At 42.8% G+C, this 15,666-nt stretch overlaps 1 protein-coding gene across 2 annotated transcripts in view; it reads left to right on the forward strand.

The window, feature by feature from the left end:
- The window catches only part of dgkb (diacylglycerol kinase, beta), an 828,029-nt gene that overhangs the window by 304,923 nt on the left and 507,440 nt on the right, over positions 1-15,666 (forward strand). For both annotated transcript variants that reach the window (XM_063043772.1, XM_063043771.1), the window contains exon 10: positions 6,648-6,765. In XM_063043772.1, the coding sequence (XP_062899842.1) occupies positions 6,648-6,765 (118 nt within the window). The remainder of the gene's footprint in view (positions 1-6,647; positions 6,766-15,666) is intronic.

The following is a 15,666-nucleotide window of genomic DNA, read 5'->3' on the forward strand; positions in this document are numbered from 1 at the left end:
AAGAGCAACACTATATTAGGTTTAGATTATGAGAACACTCACTCCTCTTTTATTGTCATTTAGAAGTGCATACATGCATTAAGAAATGATAAAATGTTTCTCTGGAGTGATATCACAGAAAACAGGACAAACCAAAGACTAACACTGACAGAACCACATAATTATAACATATAGTTACAGCAGTGCAAAGCAATACCATAATTTGATGAAGAACAGACCATGGGCACAGTAAGAAAAAGTCTCAAAGTCCCGAGTCGATTGACTCCCGAGTCCCCAATTGCAGGCGGCAAAAGGGAGAATCTCCCCGCCATAAACCTCCAGGGACCATCAACTTGCCGATACCTTGGAAGCAGCCGAACCCAGCCAACACTGAGTCCATCCGTCCGAAAACTTTGAGCTTCCGACCAGCTTCTCTGATACAACTTCCTGAGTGCCATCCTCTGCCGAGTGCCTTCGACCTCTCCCCGGCCGCTGAAACACGCGAATCCGAGGATTTCGGGGCCTTCAGCTCTGGAGATTCCGGTTACTACACAGTAGCAGTGGCAGCGAAGCGGGCATTTCAGAAGTTTTCCAGATGTTTCTCCGTGCTGTCACGTCTGTCTCCATCAAATCAGAATTGTGCATGGTCCCATACTTGACAGATAACAGATATCATCACCGAAGTGGCCACGTGTGTTGCTGTTGCGCCACCATCTTCTCCCCACTTCCGTCTGGGTAACCTCCACAATGATGGCATGAACATTGAATTCTCAAATTTACGTTAATTGCCTTCCCACCCCTTCTTCACCATTCCCCTATTCCCAATTCCCAATTCCCTCTCTCATCTTACTTCCTTACCTGCCCATCATCTCCCTCTGGTGGTCCTCCTTCCTTTTCTTCCATGGTCTTCTACCCTCTCCTATCAGATTCCCCTTCTCCAGCCATTTCTCTATTTCATCAATCAACATCCCAGCTCTTTACTTCACCCCTTCCTCCCCTCCTGGATTTACCTATCACCTAGTACTTCTTCCTCCCTCCCCCCACTCCACCTTATTGCTCTGACTTCTTATCTTTTTATCCATTCTTGATGAAGGGCCTCGGCCCGAAACTTCAACTAGTTACTCTTTTCTATAGATACTGCCTGACTTGCTGATTTCCTCCAGCATTTTGTGTGCGTTGCTTCGATTTTCAGCATCGGCAGGCTTTCTCATGTAAGTGCTAAACCTTGCCCAGTTGTGTCCGAACAATGTACAAAAATCCTATGATGTGCAGAGAGCCTGTAATCATTTTAGCTGATGGATTAACACTTGGCCAAAGCACTGTTAAGTTCCTCCTTTTGTTTTGAATGGTACCTTTAATAATTACCTGTGCTGCTAGGATTCAGAATAATAAGTTACCCCACCACTCTGCATTAGGGTTCAGTTCCCACTGTCTGTAGGTGGCTCAGTAGCATAGCAATTAGTGCAACATTTACAGCATCAGTGATTAGGCTGCATTTCCCACTGCTGTCTGTAAGGAGTTTGTATGTTCTCCCCATGACCATGTGGCTTTCCTCCCAATACTCTTCTTCCCTCCTACATTCCAAAGAAGGACAGGTTGAAGTTAGTAAGTTACATTGGCGACAGAAGCATTGCAACTCTTGTGGGCTGCCACCAGCACATCCTCAGATTGTGTTGGTCATTGACGCAAATCATGCATTTCACTGGATGCTTCAATGTACATGTGACAAATAAAGCTAATCTATTCTAATCTAATCTAATCTCATTCACAGTGGACCATGAACACATAATTTTCTTAAGATGTTCAGAAAATGTTACAAATGCTCTGCTATTAGATAGCAGAAAAACAAAGCAGCTTTCACAATAGATGTGATTTTTAAAAAAATAAGCTAAGTTCATAAGCACAGACCTAATGATCATCTGATTGAAGCATTGACTCTGTTACTCTTCTCCAGTACGGCCTGTCCACGGGTTGTTTCTTGTATTTATTTTTGTTCTGTTTCATTTGTCTATATTTAGCATTATTTTGCTTTTGTTTTCTTAGAGATAGCATAATTTATGACTAAACAAAGACTGAATTAATTTAGCATTTAAAATTTAAAAATTAAAGAATCTACAGTAAGTTGTAAAATTAGTCGCTTCATTATGAGTACTAGCCTCTATAATATCCAAGACATTTTCAAGACTTAGTGGCATTAGAAAAACAGCATCCGTTATTAAGGACCCCATCACCCAAGGCATGCCCTCTTCTAATTGTTACTATCAGGAATGAGGTACATGAACACTATATCACTTTTTTAGTTCTGTTTTTTCACTCTGATTATTAATTTAACTATTTAATATACATGTATACACTTACTGTGAAACCCTGCTAGTTTCTTTGGCTGCGTAAGTCTAGTGAATACACGCTCCGGTCCTGCAAAACCGTGAGAGTGAGCCGGCTCACCCACCCCAAACCCCGGTTTGTGTGGATGCTCTGTAATTTGCAATCCTGTTACAAGGCAGTGCCAAGAAACAACAGATAGCACACTGCATACAATTAAAGGTTATGAATTTTACCTAAAGGTTTAGTAAAGAAAAGAAAGAAAAAAACAGAAAGGGCCCATTATAATTTAACAGTCAAACGAGCACTAGTTGGAGCTGAATTCACCAATTCTCAGTCGATCTTGGTGCCATCAAATCATGATCTCTGCACTGGGTGGTATCCTACAACGGGTTCTCTCCAGTGTCTTCTCTCTTCATCTTTCACCGAGCAAAGGACCCAGTTCACATTCCATAACACCCGTTATCTCTCACCTTAACCCAAACACTGCTTCTACAGAAAGACCATTACATTAGCAGTGACACCTTTCCCAGGGTGTTACAGCTGTAATTTATTTATTTATTTTTCTCTATTTATCATGTGTTGCATTGTACTGCTGCCACTAGGTTAATAAGTTTCACGACACATGCTGGTGATATCAAACCGGATTCTGATTCTGAAAATGTGTTTACACTTGATGCTTTGCTGTAAAGTGAATTTCCCACATTGCAGTTAATCAGAATCACATTTATTATCACTAACCAATGTCATGAAATTTGTTGTTTTGCAGCAGCTTACAATGCAATCCAAAAAAACTCCAAAACTGAAAACTAAAAAAAAGTTCCAATATTTAAATAACTAGTGCAAAAAGAAGGCAAAGTATGAGGTAATGTTCATTTGAAAATCTGATGCCAGGGGAGAAGAATCTAATCCAAAAATGTTGGATAGGATTTAATTTAAAGTTAAATAGAAAAGTAACCAATATATTTAGAAGGGAAAAGGGATGACCTCACTTAGCCAACTGTCTCCTTTAGACATTATCACTGAAATCTCAACATGCAGGCGATGGCACTTTAATGACGTACAAGCAGCTGATTGATGAATCAACAACATCTGCTTAAGGAACCAATATAGGCTATAATCAGAGGAGCTTTCCAAGTTCAAGACAGAGAATATGCATTTGGTAAACTCACCAAAAAGTGTAACATGAAAAAACAGAAAATGTTGGAAATATTCACCAAGGCAGGTAGCGTCTGTGGATAGAGGAACAGCTAACTTTTCAGGTTGAAAACCTTCATTGGAATTCTGAAAGGAAAGTTGGGTCAAATAATTATTTTTCTTTTCTTCCTTTCCCAGTTCTGATGAATGGCTTTTGACTTGAAATGTTAGCTGTTCCATTTGCCACTGATGCTGCCTATTGAGTGTTTCAGCACCTGTTGTCTTTATTTCAATTTCCTAACTTTTTTGATTTTCAAAAGATACACCTTGATTGAAATCATAGATTGAGCAGTCATTTTGCAAATAATTCCTGTGGTGGATGTTATTTGATGAAAATAGCAAGTATTTCTAGTAAAAGTGAGTGACGTGTGTGGCAAGTGCAAAAATGGCAAGCTCTATGTGATAGATTGAAACACCAGCAAGTTACTTCAAGGAGCATTGAGGTATGTAGATAATATGTGTGACTTCTAAGCTTGCGAGTCTCACTAATGCAGTGATGGAACAGTGTCAAGTGGAAGATGGATATTTTCTGAAAAGGAGAATGGAAAAATCAGATAGAAAGTTTTCCAGGACACAAATACTAGGTCACTCTAGGTTAGGCCATTTCAGCCTATTATTGTTGGTAAATTCCCAAACAATAGATCTTTTTTCTTATTTAATTAGGTACCTTTTCTGCCTTAGCATAGAAAAATGTATATTCCTATTCAACATAATGGTTGGTGAAAATGATCAGCGAAGAACAATGATTGGTGCAGTGTTTAGAAATTTATTGTTTGTATGCATTCTGATATAAAATATTATGACTATTTTAATCCTGATTGAGCACATTTGTCTTTTTCTGATTTTTTTACATGATACATCAATGATTTGGATGATAGAATTAATGGCTTTGTTGCAAAGTTTGTAGCCAATACAAAAATAGGTGGAGGGGCTGGTAGTTTTGAGGAAATAGCGAGGCTACGGAAGGACTTGGACAGATTAGGAGAATGGGCAAAGAAGTGGCATATGGAATTCAGTGCTGGGAAGTGTATGGATATGCACTCTGGTAGAAGAAATGAAAGGATTGACTATTTTCTAAATGGAGAGAAAATACAAAAAAAAAATCTGAGGTGCCTTGGAAGTTGAGAGTCCTTTAGGATTCCCTAAAGGTTAATTTTCAGGTAGAGTCTGTGGTAAGGAAGACATGCAATGTTGGCATTCATTTCAAGAGGATTGGAATATAAAAACAGTGATGTAACTTTGAGACTTTACAAAGCACAGGTGAGGCCTCACTTGGAGTTTTGTGTGCATTTTTGTACCCCTTATTTTCGAAAGGATATGCTGAATCTGGAGGGGGCTTCAAAGGAGGTTCACAAAATTGATTCCGGGATTGAATGGCTTATCACATGAAGAGCGTTTGATGACTCTGGGCCTGCATTGACTGGAATTCAGAAGAATGAGGGGTGACCACTTTGAATCTTGTCAAATGGTGAAAGGCCCTGATAGAGTAGATGATTCCTATGGTGGGAGAGTCTAAGACCAGAGGACACAGCCTCAGAGTAGAAGGGTGTCCTGTTAGAACGGAGATGAGGAGGAATTTCTTTGGCCAGAGAGTGGTGAATCTGTAAAATTCATTGCCACAGGCAGCAGTGGAAGCCAAGACTTTATGTATATTGAAGGCAGGGGTTGATAGCTTCCTGATTATTAAGAGCATGAAGGGGTATGGGAGGAAGGTAGTCAACTAGGGCTAAGAAGAGAAACGGATCAGCCATGATGAAATTGCAGAGAAGATTTGATGGGCCAAATGGCCTAATTCTGCTCCTATATCCTATGGTCTTAGAGGAAAATATCACTGATGATTTAATCAAACTAAGGTATGCAGCTGACTAGATTACCCTGTGACTACTTGGGTCTGGGTCCCACTTGAGGGAAACACTAACAATTGTTTCCATATTGTATCCTACCATCAAAAATAATAACCAGCAGAGGCACAGTAAAGCTGTGATTATTCAAGTCTGAATATCTATTTTTTTGACTATAAGTGAGTAAAGAAATGCAGAGGGAGATATTGGGAAAATCAAGTAATATGCCTAGCTTCTATTTATTTTATGTTGTACCATTTTGTTCAAAACAAGTCTCTGTCTCCACCTTTTATGTCCTACCACCTAGCCAGTTTGTTAGTTCATTCCAGGTCACATATGATCCAACCATTTCTAGAGAAATAGAGTATAGGAGCAGGGATGTGATGTTGAGGCTGTATAAGGCACTGGTAAGACCTCACTTGGAGTACTGTGTGCAGTTCTGGGCTCCTTATTTAAGAAAGGATGTGGTGACATTGGAGAAGGTTCAGAGAAGATTCACTAGAATGATTCCTGGAATGAGAGGGTTAACATATGAGGAACGATTGACAGCTCTTGGACTGTACTCCTTGGAGTTTAGAAGAATGAGGGGGGACCTCATAGAAACATTTTGAATGTTGAAAGGCATGGACAGAGTGGATGTGGCAGAGTTGTTTCCCATGATGGGGGAGTCTAGTACGAGAGGGCATGACTAAAAGATTGAAGGGCTCCCATTCAGAACAGAAATGCGAAGAAATTTTTTCAGCCAGAGGGTGGTGAATCTATGGAATTTGTTGCCACGGGCAGCAGTGGAGGCTAAGTCATTGGGTGTATTTAAGGCAGAGGTTGATAGGTATCTGAGTAGCCAGGGCATCAAAGGTTATGGTGAGAAGGCAGGGGAGTGGGACTAAATGGGAGAATGGATCAGCTCATGACAAAATGGCGGAGCAGACTCGATGGGCTGAATGGCTGATTTCTGCTCCTTTGTCTTATGGTCTTATGGTCTAACCTTCCACACAAACCTACCACGTGAGACCTCGTAAAGGGTCTTGCTAAAGTTTATTAGTCCATGAGAGCCATCTACATATCGCTTGTGAAAACTTTCACAGACACAAATAAAAAATTCTGCCCCATCCAATTTCTTTGTTCTATGATAATCTGTCAATAAGAGGGAAGTTAAAATTGTTTCCTAATGGTTCCCTTTATTCCTGCAGCAGCTATCTGCAATCTCCTTTCAGAGTGATTATAATAAATGTTAAACTGAATTAATTGAGTATTTTTTATTTGTAAGCGGTAGCATAATCTGGATTACTGATTGCTCTTCCTTGGCAGAATGTGAAGGATGATGGTCAACACGTTTGGAGGCTGAAACACTTCAACAAACCTGCCTACTGCAATCTCTGCTTGAACATGCTGATTGGTTTTGGCAAACAAGGCCTCTGTTGTTCCTGTGAGTATTGAGATGAATTGAAAAATGGACCATCAGTCTCACAGCCATATCATTACTGAGTTGCATTATAAAGCTGGATAATATACAAAACTTACTCAATAACAACACACACAATACTGGAGAAATACAACAGATCAGGCGGCAACTATGGAGAAGAATAGGCAGTCAACATTTTGGGCTGAGGCCTTTCATCGGGACTGGAAAGGAAAGGGGAAGGATCTAGAATAAGAAAGGTGCTGGAAGGAGAGTACAAGGTGGCAGGTGTGAGGTGAGAACAGGTGAGGGGAATGTGGGTGGGTGGGTGGGGAAGGGTGATGAAGTTGGGAGGTGATAGGTGGAGGAGCTAAAGGGCTGAAGAAGAAGAAATCTGATTGGAGGGCAGAGTTCACCATGGGAGAAAAGGAAGGAGGAAGGTGCCGGATGGAGTGATGGGTGGGTGAGAAAAGAAGGGGAACCAGAATGGAGAATGGCAGAAGATGGAGGGGGGAGAAATTACTGAAGGTTAGAGAAATCGATGTTTCTATCCAGAAAAGGTTATGGAGGCTACTCAGACAGGATATGAGGTGTTGCTCCTCTAATATGAGGATGACCTCAGCGTGAATGTAGAGGAGGCCATGGACTGACATGTCAGAATGGGATTGGGAAGTAGAATTAAAATGGATGGCCACTGTGAAATGACGCCTTTTGTGGGGAACACTTGACAAAGCGGTCTCTCAAATTACATCAGGATAATGTAGAGGAAGCCCACCGGGAACACTGAGTACAATAGATTCACAGGTGAAGTGTTGCCTCACCTGGAAGGACTGCTTGGAGCCCTGAGCGCTGGTGAGGGAGGAGGAGTAGGGGCAGGTGTAGCACATGTCCCGCTTGCAAGGATAAGGCTAGGAAAGAGATCAATGGTGAGGGATGAGTTGGTGAGAGAGTAACAGAGAGAGAAATCTTTGCAGAAAGCAGTATCTGGTAGGAGAATCCCATTGAAGATGGCAGACATTGTCGAGAATGATGTGTATGTGTAGGTAGGTGGGTTAGTAGGTAAGGACAAGGGGAGCTCTATCCCTCTTATATCAGTAGGAAGGTAGGGTGAGGGCAGATGTTGGGAAAAGGAGGAGAAGTGGATGAGGCAGCATTGATAGTTGAGGAGGGGAAATCCTGTACAAAGAAAGAGAACATCTCAGATGTTTTGCGATGGAAAGCTTCATCTTGAGAGCAGATGCAGCGGAGATAAGAGGAACTGAGGAACTGAGAAAAGAGAATTGCATTTTAACAAGTGCAGGATGGGAGGAGGTGTAGTCAAGACAGCTGTGAGAGACAGAAGGTTTATAAAAAGCTATCAGGAGACAGCCTGCCTCCAGAGATGGAGACAGAGAGATTGAGAAACGGGAGAGAGGTGTCAGAGATGGACCAACTGAATTTGAGGGCAGGGTAGAAGTTGGATCAAAGTTGATGAAATTGATGAGTTTAGCATGGGTGCAGAAGTGTTACCAGTGTAGGCTTGGGACATGGACTGTTCCACATAGCCAACGAAAAAGCAGATAAAACTGAGGCCCATGTGATTCACAACTGAGATTAGGAGAAAGTGGGAGGAGCTGAAAGAGAAATTGCTTTGGGTGAGGACTAATTCTGCCAGATGGTGGAGGGTGGTGTTGGAGGGGAACTAGTTAGGTCTGTTGTCCAGAAAGAAGGGGCTAACTTTTTAAGGCTTTCTGATGGGGAATAGATGTGTTTAGGGGACTGGATGTTGATAGTGAAAATGAAGCAATCAGGGCCAGGGAACTTAAAGATATCAAGAAGTGTCACAGATGTAGGTTGGAAGGGATTGAATCAAAGAAGACAAAATGGGATCGAGGTATGCAGCTACTAGTTTGTTGGGACAGGAACAGACATAAAGAATGGTCCAACTGGACAGTTAGTGTTGTAGATCTTGGGTAAGAGCGAGAAGGTAGTAGTGTGGGATTGGTAATGAATGGGAGATCTCTCGAGTTGATGAGGTTGGTGAAGACATTATTCAACAAACTTGTTCAACATTAGTGAATAATCAAAATTGTATTCCAAGTTATTTTGTTAAGTTCTATCTGATGATTTTTTGATGTACATGATGTAAAGAAACGGTTGAGTTGAACTGGGCACGGCTTTGCGTTGAGCTGCAGGCTGTAAAATATCTGCTATTTGATGCATGAATTTGAACAGCATAGTTGTGCATGCATTATGTACAATCAGGAAAATATGTTAAGAGTTCATGCTCACACAACATTGAAATGATGTTCACTCTGCCAAACTATATCATTCGTACCACTATGTTAACAAGGCATCCCGTCTTTCTGTCTCCTCCACTATCGCTCTCCCCTGTATTTCTTTCCCCTCTCTCCCCCATTTCTCTTCCCCCCCCCACCCCAATCTGTGGAGTGGATGATCACAGAGTGAGTTTGAGACATTTCCCTGTGGACATGGCTTGTCAGTTTCTTAAAAGCGAGCAGGGCCTGTTGGGATTTGTCTGCAGAGCGCGAGATTGCTTGGGTTAATATTAACTTAGCAAGGGCCAATAAAAAGAAGCAAAGCTTATGTGGAGTGGCCATTGTTGGAGAGAACAATGTTAGAGTGGTCAGGCTTTGGCTCAACAGGTTTGGGTGAGAAAAGGTGCAGGCTCAAACTTAAGTCTGAGAAGTTAGGGGTATAAAAAGTGTTGGCAGGATGGTAGTTAAGTTAGCAGAATGTTTCTTGTATGAGATGTTGGATTTCAGGGTACCTGATAGTCCCTCTGATGACTGCATCTGCGGGGAGTGCGTCAAACTGCTGATCCTAACTGACAAGATGAAGGATCTGGAGCTGGAGCTGCGTGCTCAGGGCCATCTGGGATGCTGAAAAACCCCAAGAATGAGACTTTTACTGAGGTGGTCACACCCACAGTGCAGGCTTCAAACAGTGGATGGGTGAGCACCAGGAGGAGTAAGGGGAGTAAGCAGTCAGTGCAAGGATTCATTTATGGCCATTCTCCTCAGCAACAAGTATACCCTTTCAGATGCTCCTGGGGGAGATGTGGGGGTGACCTGTCAGGGCACAGCAGCAGCAGCCATGCCAATAGTATTGTGGCCGGCTCTTGAGGCTCAGGAAGGATGGGTAAAGTCAGGTGAAGCGATAGTGATAAGAGACTTTATATTCAGGACAGACAAAAGATTCTGTGGCTGGAAAGAGAAGCCAAGATGGTGTGTTGCCTGTCAGGTGCTAGAATCCAGGATGTCTCAGAATGGCTGCAGAAGATTCTCAAGAGGGACGGTGAGCAGTCAGAGGTTGTGGTGCATATTGGCACCAATCGCATGGATAGAAAAGGGGAAAAAGTCCTGCACAATTAATATAGAGAAACTGAAGAGCAGGACCTCCAAGGTAGCAATATCTGGATTACTCCCAGTGCACGTGCTAGTCAGGGCAGGAATAGGATTATAGTATAGGTGACTGAGTGGCTGAGGAATTGGTGCAGGGGGCAGAGTTTCAGAGTTCTGGACCATTGGGATCTCTTCTGGGGACCTGTATGAAAAGGGGGATGAGAACTGAAGTAATAGGGCTGAGGATGGGGCAGTTGGTGTGCAATGAGAAAATTCAGAAATTAGAGGTGCAAAGGCAGTTGGGATTCCATGTGCAGGATTCCCTAAAAGTTATCTTGCACCTTGAGTTGGTGTTAAGGAAGGCAAATGCAAAGTTAGCATTTATTTTGACAGGACTAGAAGAGAAGAGGAAGGGCATGATGCTGAGGATTTATAAGTCATTGGTCAGACTGCACTTAGAGTACCTTGAGCAGTTTTGGGCCCATTATCTAAGAAAACGTACTAGCATTGGAAAGAGGTCCAGAGGATGTTCATGAGAATGATTCTGGAAATGAAGGTGTTAACATATGAGGGGAGTTTGAATGCTCCGGGCCTGTATTCGCTGGAATTTAGAATGATGAGAAAACTCATTAAAACCTATCGAAAACTGAAGGACTCTGCTCCCCCCATCTCTCACCACCTTCTGTCACCCTGTCACTCAGCTAGTCTCTCCCCATCTTGTCCTGACTTTCTCTCTCCCATATCTCTTGTCCCGCTGTCTAACCCCCACCTCTCTTTCCCCTACTGCTGTCCCACCTTGTATTTCCTTCCATCTTCCCCATCCATTTCCTTGTCTCTCGCTACCCATGTACCTCCCTGCCATGCTGTCTCCTTCCCATCTCCCCCACGGTCTCAATCCCATATCTCCTAGCCCCTTCTTTCTCCCCTGTCTTTCCTGATCTCTCTCTCCTCCCCATCTCTCTCCCTGTTTTTCTCATCTCATCATTCTCCCCGACTGATCCCCTGTCTCACTCCTCCCCTCTCTTACTCTTCCATTCTCCTGATCTTCCTCTCTCTTTCCTCCCCTCTCACACTCCTCCCCTCTACCATTCTGCCCCCTCATGCTCCTCCCATTTCTCACTCCTGCCCCCTTTCATTCCCTCTTCTCATTCCACCCCTCTCTCACTCTACCTCTTTCTCGCTACACTATGTTTGCGACCCGTCTCTTGCCACACCTCTCCCATTACCCCCTTCTCTTTCTCCCCACTTCTCCACCCCTTTCCCTCTCCATCCCTTCTCCAGTTCCTTCCCTCTCACCGTCTCGCTCTCTTCCATCTCTTTCTCCACCTTCTCTCTCTCTCCCCCTCTCTTCCTCTTCCCATCTCTCTACCTTGTCTCTCCCCATTTCTCTCTCTCCCCCGCCCTGCTTCACCCTCCGTCTCTCTTTCCAGCCCTCTATGCCTCACCGACTACATCGTCTGTGCCCAGACTCTTTGCCCATCTGGCGCTCTTCGTTCCCCATCCCCCGTACTCTCTGCCACCCCCACACTCTCTACCCCCCTGCACTCTCTGTCCCACCCCCACACTCTGTGCCCCCCCCCACCAATCTTTTCCCTACTGTACACTCGCCTCCTCTGGACTCAACACCGCACCCCCCCCCACCTGTGTGTACTGGCCTCCTCCTCTTCCTCTCCACCCCTTGGCCTCCTCTCCCACCTTTCATTCCCCTCTTTCTCTGCCCTATCTACCTTTCATCCTTTCTCTCACTCTCTCTCATTTCACCCTTTTTGCCTCCCTCTTTCTCTCTTTCCCCTTTCTCTCTCTTTTCTCTTTCCCTTCTCTCACTCTCTTATATATGTCATTCTGTCATCCCCTCTCTCATTCTCCCCATTTTCTCTCTCCCCCCTGTTACCCTTCCCTTTCTTTCTCTTTCTCCACCTCTGAGCACCCTCGTCCTACTCCTGCCTCACAGATAGAACAGAGTTGGAGTTCCCTTGGTTCTCACCTCTCACCCTCTCAGCCTTTGTTTCCTTAATCTTTTTTTGTCAGTTGCAACATTTTGCCAACATTGGTCACATCTTCCCCTCCCCACCCCTCTCTAGGCTCTACAGGGATCATTTTCTCTGCCATCCTTACCTCTCTTCATCCTATGGCTCTTTCCTTGTGACCGTTGGAAACGAAATCCATGTCCCTACACTTCCCTCACCACTAAACAACCCTTCCAGTCAGGAAAAGATTAACAACCTCCTACCTTGCCTGGTCTATTTTGAAATTTCAGTGTAGTCTCGTTTACATCAGCCTGACCAAAACGTTGGGCAACTGTTTTGCAAAGCACAATGGCTATCCAAAGTCCCTGGCTGCATGCTATTTCAATTCCCTTTCCCATTCCCACACCATCCTTTCTCTACTACCCCATCTGTGGAAGGACAGCACCCCATAATCTGCCTGAGTAGTGTACAATCCATTGGAATGAATACCGAATTTTGCAATTTCAGTAGCACACTCCCACCCCCCCATGTTTCTTGCTCTCTCCTGATCCATCCCATTCTTTTACCTCCCTTTCTCCAACCTGTGTTCCCATCATCCCCCCCCCCACTGCCCACTATCCAGATTTATTCCCCTCCCCCACATGGTTCTATCTCCCTATCACCCAGATACTTAGCCAACTGAGACAACTAGCCTTTTTCCCAAATGCTTCCATCCGTCCGCCACCCCTCCCTTATCTGGCAATACATCACCTTCCTTACTTATCAGATCTGCAGCCTCCTGTATCTCTACTCACCATCTCCTCTCTGCTTCTGCCTCTACCTCCACCTTTCCTCATCCCCCCATCCCCGGCCCGGCTCTTTCTGGCTCTACCCTTCACCCACCAGCCCTTGTGTCTCATCTCCACCTCTTCGATCCCCACCTACCCCCCATCAGCCCATCAGCACCCACCTTTCCTGTATCCACCTCTCACCTCTCAACTCCTCTCTCACCTCTCAACTCCTCTCTCACCCTTCCATTTCACATCTTCATAGTAACTATCTCCCCTCTCCTCTCCCAGTCCTTGTCCAGTCCTGAGATGTCAACCATCCCTCTGCCTGCACAGATGCTGGCTGATCTGATTTTTTTATTGTACTTTAATGGGCTGGTTCAATCAGACCCAGAAGACCCAAACTATTCGAGTGTCCAGGAGATGTGTTAATAAGCGTACAAGCGGAACAAAGTAACTTGAGCCTAATTTATTATCATAAAATGGAAAGCACAAATAAACCTCTCTAAATAGTATGTAGTAAGTTAGAAAATTTTTCGCAGAAATGTCAGGGTTTATGGTTCTTAATCTCCACTTGAATGTTGCTGTCATTGGGGGACTTGATTGTCGCTGTTCAATTATTCAATTGTTCCATTTACTATCAGAGAATGTATACAATATGCAACCAGAAATTCTTGTTCTTCACAGACATCCATGGAAACAGAAGAGTGCCCCAAAGAATGAGTGACAGTAAAAATGTTAGAACCCAAAAGCTCTGCTATTCTCCACTCCCACACACAAGTAGCAGCAAAGCAACAACCTTCCCCCCCCACTTATTTCAACAAAAAAGTATCATCACCCTCCAGCCACCAAGCAAAGCCCTCAATAACGACCATGATCTGCAGTACAACAAAAACTAATCGTTCACCCGACAATTCAACATACTTCAGTCTCTCCCTCCCTCCCTAATAAAGGGTAGAAAGGTGTCACATAGCGAGAGAGGAGACTAACAAGTCAAAAAAAAATACACTGATTTACAGCGTTCAAGTCTGCCACGTCGCATATTTTTCCAAGTGCTCCAACTCGAGAATCGGCAACAAAATATCTCTCACCAACAAAGGAGAGGGAGCATTTTGCCAATTTGCCCGACATCTCCGACAGAGACCTCTGTTCACAATATTCTGCTTTCTCCTGCAACTCTTCAGTCAGTGGCACCAGCATAGAATTGGCTCATCCCCAGGGTCACAAAGCATTGCAACCTCAAAGCCATGCTCATCTTCTTGGGATCTCGAAAAACACTGTCGTCAGGGGAACTTCAGATTCCGACTCATGGAAACACCCTGGGTCTGTCCTGGACACTGATTGTGATCCCACGGTCTAGGTGAAGTCCCAAGACCTGAGTGAAAGGTGCCTCAACAAACAGGGGTTCAATCCACAAGCATTCAGAGTTGTGCAGAGACAGATGAACTCTTTGGTCTTTTGTTCTCATGCCACTAGTGCCTGAGACCAAAAATAATCCAGCTGCTATTAGCAAACATTTAACAAACCTACAGTGTTTAATTTGTACAGACACCTTACATGCTGCGAGCTTGAAAAGAGTTAGTGTCGCTTGGAATTATTCAGACTTTCACCTAATATTTTTACAAAATGTAATACACAGCACATGCACTAAAAACTGACCACAACGTCATTTTAATTAAATAATCTAAATAATGCAGACAAATTGTACATAAACAGAAATATTTTGAAATTATGAATGTGGGATCTTCGTTAGAAGTAGGCTATAATATGCCTCAGATCAAATGTATGATAGCTTGTAAATAAATTCATTAGACAACTGCATTTCATATTTAGACATTTTTTATTATGTTACAGTCTGTATGAGAGAAAATTATTTTGAAGAGTAATGAATCCAACTTACCTGAATTGCATAACTGGAATGAAGTTTAAATCAGAATGTAGTTCATTTCTTATGAAAAAGAAATGAACACTTTTGAAAATTCAGATTGCCTGCGCTGAAGAGTGATTCTTTATATAAAATAGATCATTTTCATTCTCTTGTTATTTCTGGGTGATATTTTATGACAGAGTGCAAATTATACCCAAGCAATTTAAAAAAAAAGTAATTTCAATGGACTAATTTACCCTCTTTATTATATCCATATTTGGTTAATTGATTTGACCAACTGGTAAAGCCTGGAATATTTTCATTCACTATTTAAAATAAATCTCACTTATTTGATGAAGGGTTCTGAAGAAGGGTCTTGACCCGAAATGGAAAATTGTTTACTCTTTTCCATAGATACTGCCTGGCCTATTGAGTTCCCTCAGCATTTTATGTGTGTTGCTCTCTTATTTCTATGCATGATGTGTCTCATCTGGCTGATTCCTCTGGTAGTGTAGTGAACACATTTTCATTCAGTTTTTCTCTAGTGAGTTTCTAAATAGTAAATCTGAATAACATTATCAAAACGATACATACATGCGGAGAAAATTAAGTGATCATGTGATTACCCTGGTGAATGTCAGAAAAGTGTCAACAGATGTTGAAATACTGCAAATGAAAATAAAGACCTGTTAAATAATTGCTATTCTTCATATTGCAGTAAATAGATAGTATAATTGGCATTTCAAAGGAACTAATAAATCAAAAACTGAAGCTAACTGAAGTTATTGTGAGTGGTTTTGAGCATTGAGAAAATATAATCATTTCAATAATGGGAAATCCATGGGGTTTCAGTACAGGTTAAAGATGTAGGCAAGAAAATAACATGTTTTATTCTTAAAAATTTAAAAAGCTCTCAATTCTGAGATTTTTCTTTGTTGGAAACCTTGAATGCAATTTATTTACGTACAAGTTGTTTTTCCTTT

This window comes from Mobula hypostoma, chromosome 3 (genome assembly GCF_963921235.1).
Source record: "Mobula hypostoma chromosome 3, sMobHyp1.1, whole genome shotgun sequence".
NCBI lineage: Eukaryota > Metazoa > Chordata > Chondrichthyes > Myliobatiformes > Myliobatidae > Mobula > Mobula hypostoma.